The 22,694-nt window shown below is 47.7% G+C and overlaps 1 protein-coding gene across 1 annotated transcript in view; it reads left to right on the forward strand.

Annotated features, from left to right (window-relative positions):
• LOC121167497 (homeobox protein Mohawk) overlaps positions 1–22,250 on the forward strand; it is a 76,399-nt gene extending 54,149 nt beyond the window's left edge. Inside the window, exons 5-6 of the mRNA XM_040996938.1 lie at positions 21,917–21,950; positions 22,058–22,250. Of these exons, the coding sequence (XP_040852872.1) occupies positions 21,917–21,950; positions 22,058–22,250 (227 nt within the window). The remainder of the gene's footprint in view (positions 1–21,916; positions 21,951–22,057) is intronic.
• The last annotated feature ends 444 nt before the right edge of the window (positions 22,251–22,694 follow it).

The following is a 22,694-nucleotide window of genomic DNA, read 5'->3' on the forward strand; positions in this document are numbered from 1 at the left end:
TGAAACCTGCAGGCCAACACCAGAGGGAGGTTATTGCGGGTGCTGGTGCTGGAGTGTGTCTTCAGGTTCAGAGGACTTCATTGCTAGCCTGTTCCATCTCACATCCTCCTGCCTGATGTCCAGCTGGGAGGGAGACAAGACCACATGCGTGTAAGCACATGGGAATCTTGCAAGGAATGTAGGCTTTTCAATACTGTTGCTACTGAAGACAAAAAGGCAATTTGTGCAGTCTGTTTACTTCTATGTGTGCAAGCCAGGCTGTTTTGTGTAATACTTTGATTCAAGGCAAAAACCACTCTGTTTCTGCTTGCTCATTCACTGACTCCTTCTGGGTGTCTGGAGAAGCTTAGAATCGGAGATCTAATTTCTAAGTCACTTTTGAGTATGTGTACGGTTTGTTCCATCACCAAACCCCGGAAGTGTGGCTCGGTGGATCTGGCTTGTTCTGGACATGTCTGGTTTTTGTTTTTGTGTTTTGCACAGCCTGCTGCCTTCTCTCTCTTTCTCTCATTTATTTTAAAATTGGAAAGATTGCATATTTTTAGTCATTATTAAAAGACGTTTCTCCCTAAGCCATCCAAAGATGTGACAAAGGATAAGAAAGAGAAGCAATAACAGAGCCTTGCTTTGTTCCAAAAACTGGGTTCTGCTCATTGTCCCTCCGTCTACATCAATACCTTCTGACGACAATAACAAATGTTTCCCTTTTAGAGATGCCTAGGTTATTCACAGCAGCTGGTGACACCATGATATGCACGTGCCATTCTTTGGTGTGTGAATTTCTGTGGGGGGCTGGCTTTGTGCTACAGCAACCAAGCCATTGCTTGCAACACTGGCATGTGCGAGCACCAGTTTTGGCATGTCAAGCACCAGTTTGAGTCCCAGCTGCTCTCCTGCCTCTCCAGCTCCCTGCTAACACTCCTGTGAAGGCAGGAGATGGTGGTCTCAAGGACTTGGGTCCCTGCCACCCATGGGGTAGACCAGGTAAAGTCTCTAGCCATGGCCATTAGGCCTTTTGAGGAGTAAACCAGGAATAGAAGATTCTCAGTCTTTCTCTGCCACTCTGCCTTTCAAGTACATTAGTATTTACACATTTTTATGAACTAGCTTTGCAAGTACTTTAATGTGTAATGCTTACTAGGTAGTCACTGAGCTCTTTTTCTTTCTGAGTTCACTGGGAGTACTCATGCAGTCTCCCTCTTTCTTTATACTACTTTTATTCCTGTTCAAGTCTGTTTGCAGTCTCTTATAAGGCCCACAGAAATGCCTGCCTGAATATTATGTTTCTTATGTCTCCAATATGGAGCCTTACGGTTTTAGACTTACAACATCTGCTTTTTTTTAAAAAAAGATTTATTTATTTATGCAAATGGAAGACTGACAGGGTGTGGGGAGGAAAAGATCTTGCATTCTCTGATTTGCTCCTCAAATGACGGTAGCTAGGGCTGGGCCAGGCCGAATCCAGGAGCCAGGAGCTTCATCAGGTCTCCCATGGCAGTGGCAGGGACCCAAGCACTTGGACCACCTTTTGCTGCTTCTCCAGGTGTATTAGCAGGAATCTGGGTTGGAAGCCAGGACTTGAACTGGTACTCTAATCTAGGAGGCCAGCATTCCAAGCAGCAGCTGTTGGGTGCAATGCTTGGTCATCCAATGGCCTGGCGGTCCCAGGGCAGGAGGGTCCTCAAGCTCTGGAGGAGGAAACAGCTTGGCCTCACTGTCCAATGGCTGATCCAGAAATCGGTCTCACAGCCCAGACTCGTGTCCCTGGATCTACTGGGTGGCTTTGAGATGGCATCTTGAGCCATTCAATTCTCAGTATATCCTGCCTTCTGTTGCTCACAGTGGAATCCTGCAGTCTGGGTGATGGATAAAGAAGAGAAATGAGTTTCTCGGAGTAATGAGAGCTGCAGAGTCAGTCTCAAGGGATCTGCTGAGGTTGGACAGAGGAGACAGAGGGTGCAGAAAACAAGAGCGCCATGAACCTGCTATTGCCTACACTCCACCATAGCCCTGGGAGTTTGAGTTCAAGCACACGAACTTCCAACTGTGACAGTGCCCTCTGGCCCACGGGTTCTGGGTACTGGGATGTTTGGAAGTATGAAGTCCCTAGTGGGCCCTGTCAGGAATGTCTCTGTGTGGCACCACTGTTCATCCAACGAATAAGAAACAGATGAAAAATAACGCAGTTCTTTGCAGCCCATCCGCTGTATCAGTGTATACCAAAACCACGCTCTGCTCTTTCCAAGCCCTGAACCAGATATTCTGCACTAGGAGTAGAAACTTTAGTTTGCTTTCATTTGTCTTTAAAAAGTTGTTTTCCTACCCTAGAAAGAAATGCTGTGTTCACTTGGATAATTAGTTTCTGATGACCCCGTGTGGATTGCTACTCGTGGCCTTATTTTCCCAGAGGAAAGATTAAAAAATTAAAAAAAAAAACCCTAGAAGATTAACAAAAATAAAAAGCCTGCTATCACAGCGGTACTGAACTGCCAACAGGCTCATTTTCAAAGCAGAAAACACAGATTGGATAATGGTGTGTTATGCGCTAAGCTAGTCCAGGCAGAAGGAGGAGGTGTGTGTGCAATGATTCTGAAAGACTACATGATGTGTGATAACAAAAATCTTGGGCTCTTTTATTCCCAAGTCTGTGTTCATAATGACTGTTCCTGAATTGTCATAGCATGCCCTACCATAGTGAAAATTATATCAACTTGAGGCCAGGACATGGCATAGTGGGTTAAGCCTCCATCTGTGGTGCTGGCATCACATATGACCACCAGTTTGATTCCTGGTTGTTCCACTTCCCATCCAGTTCTCTGTGTTTGTGGCCAGGGAAGGCAGTGGAGGATGGCTTAAGTCATTGGGTCCCTGTATTCACATGGGAGACCCAGGTGCTCGGTTCCAGCTACATTTGAGGAGTGTACCAGTGGAGGGAAGATCTCCCTTTCACTGTGTCTCTTTCCTTCTCTAACTATACATTTCAGATAAAAATAAAAACTAAATCTTTAAAGAAATTGTGAAAACTTGGCAGCGATAATGCAGATCAGGTAAAGTGTCCTAACCCTCCGACCCAAAGCATTTTTAGTGGTAGCCTATCCGAGATTAAGCCAAGATAGCTAACAAAACGATTTTTGAAGTAGAGTCAACCGTTTTTAACAGTATTTTCTTGGGAAAAAAAAAAAAACGTATATTTTAAAGAAATGCATGGAAAAGTTGTGTGTGTGTGTGTGTGTGTGAGAGAGAGAGAGAGAGAGAGAGAGAGACAGAGAAAGAGAGAGAGATCTTGCATCCACTAGGACTGGGCCAGGCCATCCAGGTCCCCCACGTGCGTGGACAGAGCTGGGATTGGAACAAAAGCACTCCTGACACATGACGTAGGCTCTGACGCAGCATCTTCTCCAGGGCTTCCTTTAAAAAACATCCAATCTCCCTTTCCCAGGAAGGTGGGATCAACAACTTGAGGTGAAGGCTGGCGTTCCAACCCAAGTTGGAAACCTGATAGGGAATTTCCCTACGCCTCCGGCTGCGGTGATGGGACCCCCCCAGGAATTCCCACTGGATTGTTGGTTGCCATCTCTGTACCATGCAGCTTCCTCACTTGGCCTTCCCTTGACCCTTCCTGGGTCAGGACAACCAAACAGCTTGCTCTGGTGTGGGTTGGCAGGCTATGTCTGAGACCTAAATAATCCAATAAGCTGCTCCTCTGAGAAGCCCCCTCCCGCCCCAGGAAACAGAGTCCTCGTCACTAAAGATCGTTAGAGAGCTGTGTCAGAGACCTCAGGAGTGACAGGAAAGCCCAGGGTCAGGAGTGACTTGGAGGGGCCTCTTGCCTGCAGAGCGTGGCATGCAGCTCCGGTCGCTGTGTGGGACTCACAACCCAACCATGGGCCAAGAAGCCAGGCGCCGCTCTGTGAACTGGGACCAACCCTGGGCCTTAGGCCAAGGTTTGTGTGAGCAGGTGGTTTCTGATATGGAAAACGCTTTTGTTTTCCTCCCTCCCCACCCCCGCTCCCAAATCAATTTACCTTGATAAATGTCTTATTGCCTTCTCTCCTTTTGCTTTGAAAATTCTAATATTCTAGATATATTTATTTTAAATATGAGGATTTTTTTCTTTTTCTTTTTTTTTTTAAAGATTTATTGATTGATTTGAAAGCAGAATTAGAGAGGGAGAGACAGGTTTTCTGTCTGCTGGCTCACTCTGAAATGGCTGCTATGGTCAGCGTTGGGCAAGGCCAGACCCAGGAACCAGGGACTTCATCCAGCATCTCAAGATCACGTGGGTGGCAAGGAACCAAGCAGTTGGTTCATCTGTCTTTTTGTTGAATAGCAGGGAGCTAGATCAGAAGTGGAGCAACCAGGACATGAACTGGTGCCCGTACAGGTTCCCATCGCTTTCAAGGGGAGGATGAGCTCATTGAGCCGTTGCGCCAGCCCAGACCCCATTCTAAATTCAGATGATAACAATGGAGTCGGGTCTGTATGCCACTGGAGTTTAATAAATACATATGCAATAAGTAAAAAAGGGAAGGAATAATAGAATAATAGAATGCTGCTGCTTCACACATTAGCAGGAGCTGCCCTGTCACCCACGTGTGGCTTCTCAGCTAGAACAGGGCTTCACTGCCTGCAGCCGTACTGAGTATTCTTTCTCTCCCTGGAGACACATTCATTTTGGGGTTGGCTTCGCCAGTGTGGAGGGGCTCCTGGTGGTGGTATCCTGTGTTCAGAAGGAGTAACGAGAGGCGCTCCTGGCCACCTCACCTCTGGGTCTGGTGCTCCCCAACTCCTCCGGAGTCCTTCAGCTCCATGCAGGGTTCACCCTCTCCCCCATACAGGTTCATAGCACTGCCCGTGCTGTCTCTGAATTCAGAATCATAGAACCCTGAAGCGGGGCCAGTGCTAGGCCAAATAGTGCATGTTGGTATTTTAATGATGTGTTTACCTGTCAGAGAGGCAACGTTACAGAGAGAGAGAGAGAGAGAGATCTTCTATTTCAACTCCGCCAAATGGCCACAACAGTTGAAGCTCAGCCAGGCCAAAGCCCACAGCTGTGGGTCTCCCACCAGGCTTTCCCGTGTGGGTGACAGCGACGCAGGTACTTGGGCTGTTTTCTGCTGCTCTCCCAGGTTTGTGTTAAGGAGCTGCATCAGCTGTGGCAGCCAGCTACCCCAGCCCAGCATTGACAGCAAATAATTGGGTGAATCAAGACCCTGCGGTGGACTGTGTCAGCAAATGGATCTTGGAAGGATTTCCTCATCTTTTTGATCAGCAAGATCGACAGCATTTCAGATCTATCGAAACTACTTGAGTGAAACCCTCAGAGCAGAGTATCAGGGCCCCTAGGGTGGCATCGGGTGGCCATTCCCCAAACCCGGATACTGGGATGGCAGAGAAGTTAGGTATGGCTTCTTCCCATATCCCCCCTACCTCCAGTTACAGGAGGAAGAGGGAGGAAGATTTAGGAACAGTGGTCTCACCCTTTGATGATATAAGCATCATCAAAAATAAGAAATTGAAAAAATAAAAAAAGCCAGATGTGGAGTAGCCAGGACTCAAATGGAGCTCACAGGCAGTCACTTAACGCGCTGTGCCACAATGTCACCTCCCCGCGGAGAGACTGAAAGTTGCAGTTTACTAAGAACACTGGAGCGTGTCTGCAGTGTTGAAAGGACTGGGGATGGTCTTCATCATGTACGTAAAATTGATAAAGAAAGACAGCCCGGGAACTGTGTGTATCCAGACAGATTTCACACCACGGGCTCCCTGTCGGAAGGGTCATCTCTGAGAAGCATGGCTATCGCGGGAGCCAATGCAAAGCTACACTGCGGTTTCTGTATCAAAGAGAAAAGACTTTCGGATTATCGTTCAGAGATAGAGAAAATTCTGAAAATCACGGGTGGAGCCAGACTTTCCAGCCAGCTCCCAGATGATTACAAAGGCGCGTTTTTTTTTTTTTTCATCCGGAAGGCCTCTCTGCTGAGAAAAGTGGTACCCTTGCTTTATAGCATAACGCCATTCAGTTGGCACATGTATCAGGCAAATCAGCTTAGAGGGAGGCAGTGTGGCTGCTGGAGAGCCGGTCTTGGCAGAAGGGGCCTTGTGAGCTGTTGAAGACCTGGGTGGGTGAGCAGCAAGTTTTCGGGTGTGAGGACAGGATTAAGGTTTAGCCAAAAAAAAAAAGGGGGGGGGCAAATCACATGTATTCACAGGCTTTAGAACCAGTAGGCTGATGGGCTGTTTCAAAAGGAATGCTTTTACCCCTCTCCCATAAAATAATAGAAATGATAATAATAATTTAAAAAAGCAACGTGAGAGACCCACGAAAGCTCTGGGTTCCTGGCTTCAGCCTGGCTGGCCTTGGCTAGTGCAGGCATTGGGGGAGTGAACCAGTGGATGGGAGATTTCTCTCTTGTTTCTCTGCTTTGCGAATAAGATGAAAATAAATAAGAAGAGGGAATTGATTTTTTTTTCTTCAAAGATTTACTTCTTTATTTACATAAAATCAGAGCTCCAAGGGAGGGAGGGAATGAGAGACAGAGATATATTTCGTCACTGGCTTACTTCTCAAATAGTCACAAACCAGGAACCAAGAGCATCATCCAGGTATCCCACAGGAGTATAGCAACACAGACGTTTGGGCCATCCTCTGCTGCTCGTTGCAGGTGTATTAGCAGGGAGCTGGATTGGAAGTGGAGCATCTGGGTCATGAACCAGTGCCTGTTTGGGATGCTGGCGTTACAAGTAGCAACTGAACGCACTAGGCTGCAGCGCTGGCCCCTGATGGAGCTGTCCTCCCAGTGGATTCTCCGTACCCCACAGGAACACTCCCTGAAGTTACGCACACGTAGCTGGCAAGTCACTTTGGGGGACTTCAGCTAGAAACCTGGCTTTCGGAGAGGAAACATCTTCAGTGTTCCCTTGAGGAAAGCACAGTAGTAAAATCTACACGATGCTTGGGATCGGGGGATGGTCTAGCCTACAGCCCCAGCGCACTCGGTCTTGACAGCTGGTAGCACTTGAACATGAGAGGAACACCTCACCAGCAGTTTTTTCTTGGAGAGGGTAGATTTGGCATACAGAACCCATTCTGAGCTGGTGGGCTTTGCCCAAAGTTACAGTAGTTTGCCCTTATTACCTCTTGATTTTCACATTACATCTCTTATTACTGAATAGTTTTTTTGGTGACAGTATCAATTCCCATTTTCTGCTTGTAGAGACAAAGTGAGAGAAGAGGCTGATTTTTCTTTTTTCTGCTTTTTAAAAATTATTATTTCATTTTATGACACAGTTTGATAGGCTCTGGGATTCCTCCAAGCCCTCCACCCATATTGATTTCCTCTATATTATTACAGTAGTACAGCTTATAACCAGTCATAATTCCATCATTGCGGGCATGGACCATGCAGAGAGTCCAGCATCTTATTGTCCAGATAAATTCAACAGTTTCATTGGGAGACCATCCCTGGTCTGAAAGTAGAGCTGGCAGAATATCATCCCCTCCAATGAAAAGCCACAATACAAATTCAACAACAGGAAGAAATATGGAAATTTACAACATCATGAAGTTAATTGATGTGGTACTGAGTGACCAATGTGTTAGAAAATGCACATTCTTAACCACATCCTGTGACTATTTCATTGACATCTCAATTTTAGTTTATACATAACCGACTGCTATAAACCTTAAAATGGTTATAGGGTACTATTCAGCTGTCTCGTGTCTTTTTTTTTTCCTTCATATTTATATTTAGCAGCTTATAGTATTCAAGTGTGATTTTTACTGAACTTCGTGAATTTTAGGATAGTCCAAACAGGCTTATAACTCTAACAAGCCATATGTTAACGATTGAGGAGCAGAACAGTTTTAGGAGGGGTGTGCAGAGAAATCTTCAATACCTTAGTGAGGAGTAACTGATCTTTGTGTCCTACCTAGTAAGGTATATGGTAGTCCAAGCTGACTTTTTCCTGTCTGTTCTAAGCTTTCCTTATTGGTCTCTGTCTATCTGATCTAATTTTGGGGGCTCCGGAGCGACCCTGATGGTCATTGCAAGAGAGGGTGGGGAGCCAAAGTTGGAGCTAGTTTAGGACCAGAAAACGCTCCTCTCCTGAGTCCCGAAGGAAGTGTACTGTTCTGTTTCTGAGGACCGCTTAGGGCTCCTGGCTGTTGTTCCGATGACATTAGACCCTGTGAGGAGGGTTCTGGGCTTCTTCCATCCCGTGTGGGAGATCCAATAGGGAATGATTGACCTCAGAGTTCTTGGCCTATGAGGGCACTCCAATTCCCTGTGATCTCCTTGGCAGTTGGGATATAGTCCTTGGTGCCCATACTGATAGTCCTTGGTGAGGTACCTAGAGTCTCCAGGGTTGGGATACAAGCCTCCTCCTGTCCTCCTAGGGTCTCCTCCTGCTCTGTGCATATGACCTCCTGTTAAGAGGCTGTCAGGATCACTCTTGGATCCCACTGTATGTCTTTATAGTTTTTGCTAATGTCTAATGCAGATTCGAGTCTGCTGTCTGTAAGTTACCTGTTACAATCTTGATAGATTATACTTAACATCTTCCTCACACACTCTAAGAAGGTGGAAGATTTCTCTGCTCTCCCAACCCATTGCGGAATAACATAGGGTATTAAAAGCATATCAGGCTTTTCAGTTCTTTGATGTAGATCATAAGCAGTCTGTCTCTCATTGATTATTGGTTCATTGGTTACATCACAATATCTTATTGTGTGTGATACAGGCTGTTTGAGGGTGTAATATTACAATTTACAGGTACTATTTTTAGGATTGACATCATTTCATCTTAAATTAAGGCAAACATGTGGTATCTAACCTTTTGGGATTGGCTCATTTCCCTTAGCATAATGGTTTCCAATTGGGCCCATTTGGCCACGAAGAAATGCATTTCTTTCTTTTTTTTTAATAGCTGAGTAGTATTTCATGGAGTAGATGAACCATAGTTTCTCTATCCAGTCTTCTGCTGATGGGCATTACAGTTGCTTCCAAGTATTTGCAATTATTAATTGTACTGCTATGAACATAAGGGTGCATGTTGGTTCCTTGTGTAACAGGTGTTTTGGATATATTCCTAGAAGTGCTATTGCTGGGTCATATGGTATGTGGATTTTCAGTTGTTTGAGTATTCTCCATACTGATTTCCATAGAGGCTGTACAAGTCTGCAGTCCCACCAGCAGTGGAGTAGGATTCCCTTTTCCCCACATCCTCGCCAGCAAGTGTTGTTGGTGGTTTTTTGTATGTGAGCCATTCTTACTGGCGTTAGGTGGTACCTCATTCTTGTCTTAATTTGGATTTCCCTTATTGCCAGGGAGCTTGAGCATTTTTCATATGTTTGTTTGCCATTTGGATTTGTTCCTTTGTAAAGTGTCTGCCCATTTCCCGTGCCCATTTCTTGACTGGTTTGTTTGTTTTGTTGTTTTGGTTGTTCTGGAGATCTTTGTATATTCTGGAGATTAGCCCTCTATCACCTATGTAGTGTGCAAAGATCTCCCATTCTGTGGGTTGCTTTTTTACTTTGTTGATTGTTTCCCTTGCTGTGCAGAAGCTTTTTAGTTTGATGTAGTCCCATTTGTTTATTTTGGCCTTGATTGCTATTGTTTTTGGTGTTTCTTTTTGGGAAAGTCAGGGCCTACACTTAAATCTTGCATGGTGTTTCCAACATTTTCTTCCAAAAGTTTGAAGGTATCTGGATGTAGGTTTAGGTCTTTTACCCGTTTAGATTTGATCTTAGTGTATGGTAAAAGATATGGGTCTAAATTCCAGGGCTGTCAGCCAGTTGTCCCAACAGCATTTGTTGAAGAGCCCTTCCAATTTCCCTGGATTGTTGTCTGTTTTTTTCTGAATGACATGAGCGTTCTGTAGCAAGTTAGGGAAAGGATGCCATTAAAAGTGAAATATATGGCCCAGCGCAGTAACCTAGTGGCCTTGCACATTCTGGGATCCCATATGAGCACCAGTTTGTGTCCCAGCAGCCTCGCTTCCCATCTGGCTCTCTGCTTGTGGCCTGGGAAAGTAGTTGAGGACTGCCCAAAGCCTTGGGACCCTGTACCCCCATGGGAGACCTGGAAGAGGCTCCTGGATCCTGGCTTCGGATTGGCTCAGCTCTGGCCATTGCAACCAATTGGGGAGTGAACCGTCAGAGTGGAGATTTTCTTTTTGTATCTTCTCTTCTCTGTATATCTGACTTTCCAATACGAATAAAATAAATCTTAAAAAATAAGCAAAATTTGTTTTGCTACAAAAAGTTCTGACATTTCCAAGTAGTCTTTTTATAATATGCATTTCCATGAACTTAATTGGTTTTATTTACTTATTTTGTATTATATAATTCCATAGGCTCTTGGATTTCCCTTATTCCTCCCCAAACTTCCTCCTCACTAACTGATTTGTTTTGGTATTATGTGAAAGGCAGTGTGTGAAAGAGAGATAGCTCTCACGTCCCCTGATTCACTCCTCCGAATGGTCACAACAGCCAGGACCGGGCCAGTAGCCGGGAGATTCACCTGGGTCTCCCACATAAGAACTCAAATACATGAGCCATCACTTATTGTCTCCCAGGGTATGAATGAGCAGAAAGCTTACATCAGAAGCAGGGCTGGATTCAAACCCATGTACTTCGACACTGCGGGCATCCCAAAAGGCATCTTGGCCACTGTACCAAACATCTGAGCCCCATCAACTTGTAAGTGGCCTGGTACAGTTCTGGTATGTATGCCCAGGTGCCATGTAAGGGTGTACAACACACTAAGTCATGTGGTCCTGATAAGCAGCCCAAGGGTCTGGTAATGTTATTTCCTTATTACAAGTGTCCCAGCAAAATGAAGCTCTGCAGGTCTCTCTCTCTCTCTCTCTCTCTCTCTCTTTCTCTTTCTCTACACACACACACACACACACACACACACACACACACACACACACAGACCAGGTGGGAGAGCAGGTTCCAACTCTTGCTCTCTGACTCTCTGCAGACCACCATAATGGTTAAGACACCAAGAGCAGACAACAGAAGAATGAGTGGTTCTAGGCCTGCTCCCCACCGCCCCGTTTCCGGTCACCCACAGTCACTGTCTTCCCTGTAGACTGCAGCTGCATTTTGATCTTCAAAGTGAGGTTTCGGATGGAAGACTTGAGGCCAGGCGACGATGGTGCTTCAGAGATCAGAGGGACAATCTTAGAAGAGAGGAGGGAGCCAAGTCATTTGGCATGGAGAATATTTAATGTGTTTCCAGAAAAAGATTTGAAGGGAATTGAAACAGGATCACTGGGTGGTATTCTCTTTGTTCTGAAAAGTTACTTTTAAGTTGCAAATCCCACTTTCTGCACCTTTGGCCCATGGTCCAGACAGAGTAGGGTGGAGCGGCTGTATCTTCCACGGGAGCCGACACCGTGAGACATCCATCAGATCCACCAGACTTACACCCTTGAGGAAAAGCCATCAAGACGCAGGCTCCCTAAAGGATAAGACGCCAGCAGCACGTTCACAGGGCACTTTAGGAAGTTCATGGAAAACATAATTATGATATTAGCGGTGCAGAAATTTTAAAAATTCATGCATGCGAGGGATCTCCAAAACATTCATGGAAAATATGTACTGAGAAAGAATTACATATGGGTTTCAGTTTTGTTTTTTTTTTTGCAATAAGTTAACCTATCTTCTCATTCCAACTTTCCATGAGTCCTCCACAGTGCCCATGCACAGATTCACAAGTGGCACTGGCTATGGCCTCTGGATGCAAGAAAAGCAATTGAAGTTGGGGCTCCATGGCTATAGGCCATGTGGGTGCCATGAGCCATTATGACATGGAGGGGTCACAGGAAGACTGTGGGCCAGGTGAGGAAGCCATGGCTGCAGGAAAGCTGCTTCATTTGGGGAGATTTTTTTTTTAAAGATTTATTTTTATTATTTTTTCATTGGAAAGGCGGATATACAGAGAGGAGAGACAGAGAGGAAGATCTTCCGTCCAATGATTCACTCCCCAAGTGAGCGCAACGGGCCGATGCTATGCCGATCCGAAGCCAGGAGCCTCTTCCGGGTCTCCCACGCGGGTGCAGGGTCCCAAAGCTTTGGGCTGTCCTCGACTGCTTTCCCAGGCCACAAGCAGGGAGCTGGAAGGGAAGCGGGGCTGCTGGGATTAGAACCGGCGCCCATATGGGATCCCGGGCGTGCAAGGCGAGGACCTTTAACCACTTGCGCCACCGCGCCGGGCCCCATTTGGGGAGATTTTTTTCATAACTCTAAAATGAACTTGAAAGCTTGGGATGTTCTGACGCCCCAGGATTAGTAGTTAAGCTGGTTTATGACAAAAGAGGAAGCAATGAGATCCGTGCTGGAAGATAAAGTGGATTGCCTCTTGCAGTTCTCGCTGTTGACACAGCTTCGCAGGTGGGTGGATGGCATGGTGGTTGGCTACTGCTTGGGATACCTGCGTCCTGTATGGAATCCTGCTCTGGGCTTGACTCCAGTTTCCTGCTGATGTGCTAGTGTTGTAGGGATTGAGTGCCCAGCTGGGTTAACGGCAGGTTCTTGGCTTGATGTTGGAGACTTCAGCATCAGGTAAGGTGCAAAAAGTTTGGCAGGACTTAGAGATAACAGCTGGAACCCACAGGGAAATGGTGGCATCTCCTGCCCTTATACAATCACTATGTCAGGGCTGGCACCCTAACTGCATAGGCACCTGAGGCAGGTTTGGGGCAGGGCTTCAGCACAGAGATCCATGCTAGGAAAGTGTGATAGCCTTCCTACTGGAGAGGAATGAAGGCTCCAGGGCATGATGGGAGAGTGAGGGTACGAATCTGCAGCCAGGTTGGATCTACATGGAAGGGGCTGGGATTTCAGTGGTGCGAGACTGGGACAAGAAGACTGCTAGCTGACTTTCAGAGACATTTCCATTCTCAGCTCAGACTTGGCTCTTATCACTGGGAAGGAACTGTTGGTGGCTCAGGTACTAGGGGCCCTGCCTCCCACGTCTAAACCCTGGATAGAATCCTGCGCATTCTGGCTTTGGCCTGGCCCAGCCTCAGCTGTTGCAGGCATTCAGGAAGTCAACCAAGCTGGTGGAAGATCTCTTAACTCTATTTGGCAAAGAAATATTGTTTTCAGAAAACACCCAATTTTGCAACATCTTGTAGGAGTTTTGAGCGCCCCTCACAGTATCCTGCTGGCTGGTGCTGGGCATGTCCATCCGTTTCCTTTACCCCAATGAGGGGGTAGCCACAAATTTCCTCTAGAGGCGATGAGGCAACTGCTGCTGAGGACTGCTTGCCAACGTTGTCTTGTGGGCTGTCAAGAGGGAATATTGGGCCATTGCCTCTTCTGAAGCATGATTCCCAATCAAAATGTAAGGGAGAGCTCAAGAGCTTGCCTAGGGACCCTGTTTTGCCCTTTAGACAGGTTCTTTCATGTCGTGATCATCATCACGAAAAAATAGGATTTTTTTTTTTAGCCCTGTGACTTAAAATTCTAACAAAGGGACCGGCATGGGATGGAGCAGGTTAAGCCACAGTTTACAATGTCAGCATCCCATGTGGGTGTAGGTTTGAGTCCCCATTGTTCTTCTGGTCCATCTCCCTGCTAGTTTATTTAGGAGAGCATCAGCAGATGGCCCAGTGCTTGAGCCCCTGCCACACCCACATGGGAGACCCGGTTGAAGCCAGGAACCCCATCCTGGCCATTGTGACCATCTTGGAGTAGATCAACCAATGGAATAGCTTTGTCTTCTCATGTCACCCTCTCCGTGAATTGTACCTTTCAAATAAAATAAATATTTATAAATAAATAAAATCCTAGCAGAAAGTACGAAAGAGAGAGAGTGAGAGAGAAAATAGGGTTTTAACAGTTATTGCCAATGCTGTGTGGGTGAATGATACATCATTGCATGGCTTTGTCAGGTTACATCTGGAAGTAATGAAATGCAGTGGTTTAAAGTAGGACCTTCTGACTGGGCTCAGCTTCTGCTTGGGGTATCAGCGTCCCATATCAGGCTCCTTGGGTTCAAGTCTGCTATTCTACTTCCATCCCAGCTTCCTGCTGTAGCATCCTTGGAGCTAGCAGGAACCACCCAGGTGGGGGACCCACTGAAGTTCCTGCTTCCTTTCTTTGGCTCTGGCTGTTGTGGTCATTTGGGGAGTAAACTAGAATATCAAAGACATTCTCTCTGTATATCTTTCTTTGCTTTCTTTTTTCCAATGAGTCTTTTGTTTATTTAAGAGGCAGAATGACAGAGAGAGGGGGACAGAGAGAGGGAGACAGAGCGAGAGAGCTCTTTCATCTGCCAGTTACTCTCAAAATGGCTGCAAGAGCCATGGTTCAGACAAGTCAAAAGCAGGAGTTTCCTCCAGGTGGGCGCAGGAGCCCAAGCACTTGGAACATCTTCTACTGCTTTCCTAGAGGCCATAAGCAGGGAGCCAGACTGGAAGTGGAACAGCCAGGACTTGAAGTGTTGCCCACTTGGGATGCTGACCTTACAGGAGGCTTACCACTGCTACACCACAGCACCCATCCCTGTCTTGAAAACAAGTAAAAGTAAGTAAACATTGAAAAAAACCAAAATGGCCTTTGGCTGCCAGTTGGTCTGGAGTTGCGACAGTCCCTTGTGGGGATGGGTTCAGCACTTCCTGGACCTCCCTAAGTGGCATTGTCACGGTGAATGTGTGCAGTGAGCTGTCTCACAGTCACTGTCTACAGTGGTTCCTGGCACAAGAACAAGCATTCAATAAATGTTAACAATTGCTATTTGAAAGATTACCCCCCTGCACCATTTGTCTACCTCAGTATCCTGGTTTAAATTGGATGGAGTGAAGTTTTGAGTTCTTGGAAAACCCGTGCCACGCCGGCGAAGGCCAAAGGGTGGGTAGCTTTCTTACTTACTGTCAGAGGATGTGGCAGATGGGGAAAAATAATACATTATACACATACAGAGAAAACCCCATTTTAAAAAAATATACTTACTTATTTGAAAGGGAGAGAGAGCATGCATCTGTTCACTGTTCACTCCCAAGATGGGTACACTGGCCAGGGCTGGGTCAGACCAAAGCTGGGAAACTGGAACTCCAGCTGGGGCTCCCCTGGGAGTGGCAGGGGCCCAAGTGCTTGAGCTGTCCTCGTTTGCTGCCTCCCAGGCACGTGAACAGGAAGTTGAACCCGAGGTGGAGCAGCTGATACTCTACCAGATGATCTCCTCTGGATTACATGCCTTGCAAGCTGAGGCTTAACATGCTACACCACAGCTCCTACTTTTTTAAGAGGGGTGCAATACCTCTTTGGAAGGCCATAAGCCCCATAATGCCTTCCATTTTCTATTTTACGCTTTGGCGTTAATTTTCTGCAGCGCAGCCATGTAATTCTCTTACTAAAGAAGAGCACATGCTATGCTGTGCAGTAAGGAAGCATGCGGTCATAGGTGCAGTCACGCATGGAGGTGAGGGTCACCAGAGCCCAGCCTGCAGCTCTTGGGTGGGACACATGGGCCTTCTGAACCTCATGGAAAATGCATCTGAGGAGAATAACCAGCGTGGTGTTCCATCGGTTTTTTGTTTGTTTTTTACAGAAAAGTGTCTCTTTTGCAATTGCTTTTCCCACAGGCTTTTCCAAGTCCCCTCTTGGGAAGGGGACAGTAGTCCTGGGAGGCTTGGCTGAGGCTCAGATCTGCAGTAAGCAATGTTTTCGAAACTACAGTGAAGTTCCACACTGCCTCTCCTGCCAGGGTCCTGTTCTTTCCTACAGTCATCCCATGGACAGGTGTGTCCCAGATGCTTCGGGGTGTCCACACGTGCTGTTCATCACCTGTCACCCCTGGTGCAGTACCCAGGCATCTGGGGCTATGGCCTTGGGTCATGGTCACAAGCCACAGGGTTGTCATTTGCCTGCAGTGGAATTTGGCCAGCCCAATGGGTAAGCAAGATACAGCCTTAGTGACCACAGGGGACACTTATCCTGGGATGCCCAAGTCTCTTTGATGCCAAATGGCATGTTATTTGTGTAGCATCCACACGCCTCTTCCTGTGTACCCAGAGTCCCCTCCACGTGACTAATCACGCTCAGACGATGCAAGCGCTGTGTGAGAGGTTGCTGGACTGGATGGTGTAGACAACAGTGACCAGAAAGTCAGCACGTTCAGTGCAGGGGGAAATCTGCTTTGAAAGATTTATTTGAAAGGCAGATTGACATCTGCTGCTTTGCTCCCCAAAGGGGTGTAATGGCTGGGAACAGGCCAGGTTGAAGCCAAGGACTGGTATTCCATCCAAGTCTCCCATGTGGGTGCAGGTACCCAGGCACTGGGGCCATCTTCTGCTGCTTCCCCAGGTGCTTCAGTAGGGAGCTGGAGCGCAAGTGGAGCAGCCAAGGGGATCTGAACTGGTGCCCACTTGGGATGCCGGCGTTACAGTGCTTCCCTGCTTTTAGTTTTTCTAATGCTTTCAGTCTATTGATGGTCAAGTTGCAGGTGCAGGAGCTGTGGGCACAGGAGGCCGACCGCACCTCCTTCGCCTGTCTTTGAACGGGGCAGCCCCTCCCCACCTCCACTCCGCCGATCCCCACTGCCTTTCCTCTCTCACCCAGGGCTGCACTGCCTCAGGGACCACTTCTGATAGCCACTCAGCCCTCTTGCCTTCTTATGATGCCCACATGCCCTGCCTTGTGCTCTTTTGGCTTTAATTTAGGAAAATATTCATGACATGATTTTTCAGTTATTTCATTCAAGAAAAATACTGATAATCTTTTTTTTTTAAAGATTTATTTTTATTATTTTTTCCCCAAGTGAGCGCAACGGGCCGATACTATGCCGGTCCAAAGCCAGGAGCCTCTTCCGGGTCTTGCAGGTTCCCAAAGCTACTGCTTTCCCCACGGGCAGGGAGCTGGAAGGGAAGCGGGGCTGCCGGGATTAGAACCGGCGCCCATATGGGATCCCGGGCGTGCAAGGCGAGGACCTTTAACCACTTGCACCACTGCTCCGGGCCCTATACTGATAATCTTAATTGTGTTTACATTTCAGTGCTGTGACTAGCTTTTTTTTTTTTTTTTTTTAAAGATATATTTTATTTTTATCGGAAAGGCAGATATACAGAGAGGAGAGACAGAGAGGAAGATCTTCCGTCCAATGATTCACTCCCCAAGTGAGCGCAACGGCTGATGCTATGCCGATCCGAAGCCAGGAGCCTCTTCCGGGTCTTCTGGGTCTCCCATACGGGTGCAGGGTCCCAAAGCTTTGGGCTGTCCTCGACTGCTTTCCCAGGCCACAGGCAGGGAGCTGGAAGGGAAGCGGGGCTGCCGGGATTAGAACCGGCGCCCATATGGGATCCTAGGCGTGCAAGGCGAGGACCTTAACCACTGCGCCACCGCGCTGGGCCTGTGACTAGCTTTTAAGGGGTAGGCTTTAAAACATTCTTAATTCTGAGGCTTATTGATTAAAATTGGGAGAGGGGAGAGAGGAAAGAAAAAAAACCTTTCAGATAAATTTGGCCCCATCGGGGTCTGGTTGTAAGCTGCAGATGCTCTGAATCCAAGGCATTGTGCTTCTGAGTCGCGTTTGTGGACACTGAAAGGACATTTCACCCACACAGTCCCGGCCTGCTATTTGGGAGCTACAGCCGAGCTGAGTTTTCCATCTAATGTTTCCCTACTTCACTTTATAAGGAAACTCATGTTCAAACTGAGGGTAGCCCCACTTTCAATGCCAGCATGGTTTGCGTTTCCACAATGTCTGAGATTTTCCTAACCACTCTCTCTCTCTCTCTCTCTCTCTTTCTCTCTTTCTCTCATTTTTTGTATTAAAACGTTCTTTTGGTGGGCTCAGGACCTGATTCCTGCCAGCCTATTGCTCTTCTGATTATTGACTGAGAAGCTGAGCTTTGAAAGCTGAGAATCTAAAAAGGCATGGCAGCCCAGCCAAGCTACTAATAGGGTAAGAGACACACGCGACCCCCGTGGGAAGGCCTGTGTGAAGTGGGGGTGTGCCTGGGAGCCACCACCCACTGCACCATGCCTGCTTTTCCCAAGCATTCAGAGGCCATCTCCTGTCACGTTGTTTGGGGGTGCTCCTGGCTGCCACATCTGAAGGGCAGAAGGCTTCAGGTCACGTGGTTGCCTTAGGTAACAGAGACCTGTGCCCCCAAATCGGGGTACCCTAGATGCAAACTGCTGCTGAAACATGGATCCTGGGACTAGGTTTAGAGCCAGCACTTTTTTTCCCCCTTCAGACATCCCATGAAACCATTTTGTAAGATGCTTTTTTTTTTTCCCCGTAAGGCCCATTTTCCGAGTCCTCTTTGGATGATGCCAATTCTCTAATGAGAGAGTTGCGACGTCCTGAACCTCTCAGCCTGAGGGATAGGAAAATGACTCCCCAGTCAGCAGGTGTCTGCAGTGCAGAAAGCACAAAGGGTTCACTGCACCAGGGTCCTCGCCTGCTGGTGGCCTCTTGGCTGCTACCTCCAAGAATCATGGCCCTACGGGAGGGAGGTGGCTCTTGGATGCTGTCAGGTGCCATGGCATCCTGAAGTGACATATGGGCAGCCTCCAGAGACAGCAGCAGGAAAAGCCTGGGGAGCTGGCACACAGGCATTCCTACTCGCAAAGAAAGGGAGGGGAATAGAGTCAGCTTTTCCTAACATTGAGTTCTACTGCCTGCCCTTCCCTCCGCATTGAGTATTCATGAAAGGACAAAATGTTTCTTCATGTTCCATTCTTGGGAAATTCTTCCTTCTTGTTCCTGGAAAGGAAGCCAGCTTGTACCTGATGACAGGGGAGGAGGTACTCATTTGCCTCTTAGGACTGAGACAACACCCACAATGAACTGTTAGCATTAAGGAAACTCAGGAATCCCCAAACCTCAGGGGAGCCTCAGGCTCTGCTTAAACACTTCAGAGTTGTTGCTTAGGCACCCAAGTGTCAGTCACTTCCGCCCCTGAGAGCAAGCCCAGCTTCGTCATTTCACAGTTGGCTGCCGTGGAACAAGTTCTAGGAGTTAGCCCCCGACCGCCAGCTTGCCCCTCACCTGCAACACCTGCCACTCCTGCCAGATGAACGTGGCAGCTGCAGGCAGGTGCTGGGGGCATCTCTGCCTGCTCCATGCACTCCATGTTCCACGGGCTCTCTTTGGTGCTCGCTCCATTCTTGGGGTCCAGTGTCCAGATTGAGGAGGGTGGAATCTGATCCCTTTCTTTGGGGTCAGTCCTGAAGATTCTGAAGGCCAAGAATCGGTTTTCAAAGTCTTTGTTCAATTGTGTTCTATGACTTATGTTATTGGATCTGTAGGAGACTGCCTCTCCATTTGCCAAGTCTTCCCATTGGATGAATATCTGCATAATCTATTGTTTCGCTTCAGCAATGAAATTGCTGAAATTGGAACAACTCTTTTTTTCCCTCCCTCTCTTTTCTCTATGAAGTGTCCAATGTTACTGGCTGGGCTTGCAGGGTTGTCCTCTGTCTCGGGAGCATCTAGTCCCTGTCGTTCCTAGGCAAAGACTGACAGACAACAGTCCTCAACACGGAAAGACTTGGCTAGCCACGTTCAAAGGACTTGCTAAGCAAGTCCAAGCACACAGTACTGAGCGTGGCGCCCTGCATAGAGACAGTGTTTTGTAGTGCAGAACAGTCAGAACTCTGGAAACAAACAAACAAAAAAGTAGCTGTGTTTTCTCCCCTGTTACATGAGGGATGCTATCATTTCACGATGATCAGAAACAGCTAACCAGGCAGGCTGACCAGAAGAGGCCGAAGTGTGTGTGAGTGTGTGTGTGTGTGTGTGGAGAGAGAGAGAGATGGGCTAGGAATTTTCACTATAAATCCTAAGGTGACAGATCCACCTGCTTCCTCCTAAAATCTAAATCAAGTGCTGCCTGGATGCCCAGGGAGAGGAGATGGAAGGCATGACTGTCATTGCATTCGGGGCAGGCCCACAGAGGATACCACTGGGTACCGCCACATCTTGTCCTTGCTTCACCAAGTGCCCGTGTTCTCCTTGTTAGCAGGATTTTGGTCTTATGCTCCCTGGATTCCTCCATGAAATACTGTGCAACATGCTCACAGTGCCCAAGGATTATCTCCTAGTCTGTGCTGCCAGCTCCACGTAAGGTAGATGGGCAGGTTTTCCCGTTCCCTGCCTGCCTGATGGACTTGGAAGCAGAACAGTCTCATCCGCAGAGCCCTGGAATAAGTTCATCTTCCCTTAGAAACAGGGCCCTGGTTACATTGTTTGGGGAGTCCTCAAAAAGTTCCTGGTAGCCTGGAATGAAAGGATGTTTGTTCTGGTGAAGAAACAAAATATGGAAACCCTGCGTGTATTTTGTATTTCATGACACTCATTTTCTGCTAGCTTTTTGGAGCTGCCTCGCAAGCATGGTGTTTTATTGGGTTTTTTTCCTCCTAAATAAACTGACCTTTGACCTCCACGGCCCAGAACTTCTGGGAATACCTCAGTGCTATGGTCACATGGAGATTCTCCTGCTCTGGGCTTCTTTAAGACTCATGGGGCTTGGCCCAGGAAGGGATGTGCTGTTCCGCTAGCCCTGGGAGAAGGAGGGGAGAGGCCTGCCTGCAGAGATCCAACTGCGGGAGGCAGAAACAAGGGAAGAGAAGATGGTTTTGCAAAGGCACTGCCTGCCAAAGTCACTGCTGTGTGGATGACAACGAGGATGTTGGAGGCAGGGACCAAGCCCTGACTGCTGTTGGAGTATGACAGCCTCAACCGCTGTTGCTGGGCTGCATTGGTGAGCTGTCCCCACCCCTCCACACGCCTCCCTCCAGTGTTCAGGGGTGTTTTTCTCATCTGATTCTCAAAAGAGCTAACCAGAGAACTCTAATCCAGGTCGAGATCTCGCTCTCGGGCCACAGTTGCTAAGCACAGTGGTTGGGATACCTACATGCCGCATGAGGTGGAGGAGGGGGCCTGGTTCAAGCCCTGCTCTGCTCTGGACCCCAGCTTCCTGATTGTAATGTGTCCCTGAGAGGCGACAGATGCTGCCTCAGGACTCGAGCCCCTGCCGCCCACGCGGGAGACCTGGACTGATTTCCAAGTTCCTGGTTTGGGCCTGGCCCAGCCCCCGTTGTGGGCAGACATTTGCGAATAAACCAACACATGAACAATCTCTCTTTTTCTGCATTTCAAAGAAATAAAGGGTTTTTTTTTTTTAAGAGAAACTTTAAAAGATGAAAAAGACCCTGTCTCCATCTTTATGTTTTTGTAGTGTTGGGAAAGGTTTGTGTGCAGAGTGCAGAAATGGAAAGTGAGGGAGTGAGATCGTATCCCCAATTGCACCTGCTACAGCAGTGGTGTGGCACAGGGCAGTGGTGTGGCAGGGGGTGGGCTTGCAAGCCTGAAGACCACTCCCCTGCTCTTCTGATATCCCAGGATGCTCTGCGTTGCCAGCAGAGGGGGGTCAGCTGCTAATGAACTCCATGGAGGGATGTGCCTGCAGGTGTCTCTTACAATGAAGGTGTGATGCCTGTGGAATCCTGAGCCAGAGCCGCCCTCCAGATGTTCTAGAAACCCCATTGTTTTGTAGTTTGAGCAAAGCGACTCTCAGATAGCAGGGAGCTTCATCACCTGTCTGGAGTCATCCTGCAGGTGAGTGGTCTGCAAAGGCCACATCCCAGCGTGTCTTCTGCAGCCTGTAGGCTGGTCGGTATAGTAAGGCCCAATTTTTTCCTGGCAGATGGCGCTAAGGTTTCTGAATATCTGCAAAAGTCTTTGGAGTTATTGTCTAACTGCTGCTCCTTAGAAGGCAAAAAAAAAAAAATTGTCATCTTAATATAAAATGCCATATCTTCATAAACAAAAATTACCCACCATTTGTCTTGATGATCATTTATTCCTGGTCACAATGGTGAAACTCTTGAGATCAAAACCAAAAAAAAAAAGCGGGAGAAAAAAAATAATTGAATATTTGCTTCTCTTTACAGACACGCCAGAAAATGGATCCAATAAGGGTGACAGGTGAGCAAGATGTCTTTCTTTGCCGTTTGTGCTTCGTCCAGGCTGACAGTGTCTGGGCGATCCATGAGGAGTCTGATGGTTTTCCTCTCTGTTGTGCTTCAATCCAGCGCAGCCAACAGGACGCGACCCAACAAGGACGACACATACTGGAAGGAGATCAACGCAGCCATGGCCCTGACCAACCTGGCCCAGGGAAAGGACAGCGCGCAGGGGACTGCCAGCTGCATTATCCAGAAGTCATCGCACATCGCGGAGGTCAAGACTGTGCGAGTCCCGCTGGGGCCCGTGCTGCCGTTCTGAGGGCCTCAGCCCCTGTGGTCTGGCCGCCTTCATCCCGAAGAGCCCAGTGACTCTCTAGAAAAAAACCTCTTTTTGTTTTTCATTTCCTAAATATATCGTTCTGTTGCTTCTGTAAAAGACATATAAGTTATAAAAAAAAACCCTCCTTTTAATTGAAAGTATTAATTTATGTTACTCAAACTATGCATAAAACGTCTGTGCTACCGTTCCAGTAAGTGCCTTGCTGCCTCGTCCCAGATGCCAACTGCGTATGCTTTTTGTCTGTGTGCGTCAGCCCAGACAGACCTCGCACTGTCAAGAGTGCCGAAAACCCTTGGGATATTCACGACAGCTTGGAAATCTGGGCAGCCCATGGGAAAACGCCCGTCCTGGAAGACTTCCACGCTGTTGGGAAACGCTCCTCCACATGCCTTGCTGAGTGACAGGCAGGGAGAATTTGATGCA

This window comes from Ochotona curzoniae, unplaced genomic scaffold, assembly GCF_017591425.1.
Source record: "Ochotona curzoniae isolate NIBS_2020 unplaced genomic scaffold, NIBS_Ocur_1.0 patch378, whole genome shotgun sequence".
Taxonomy (NCBI): Eukaryota; Metazoa; Chordata; class Mammalia; order Lagomorpha; family Ochotonidae; genus Ochotona; species Ochotona curzoniae.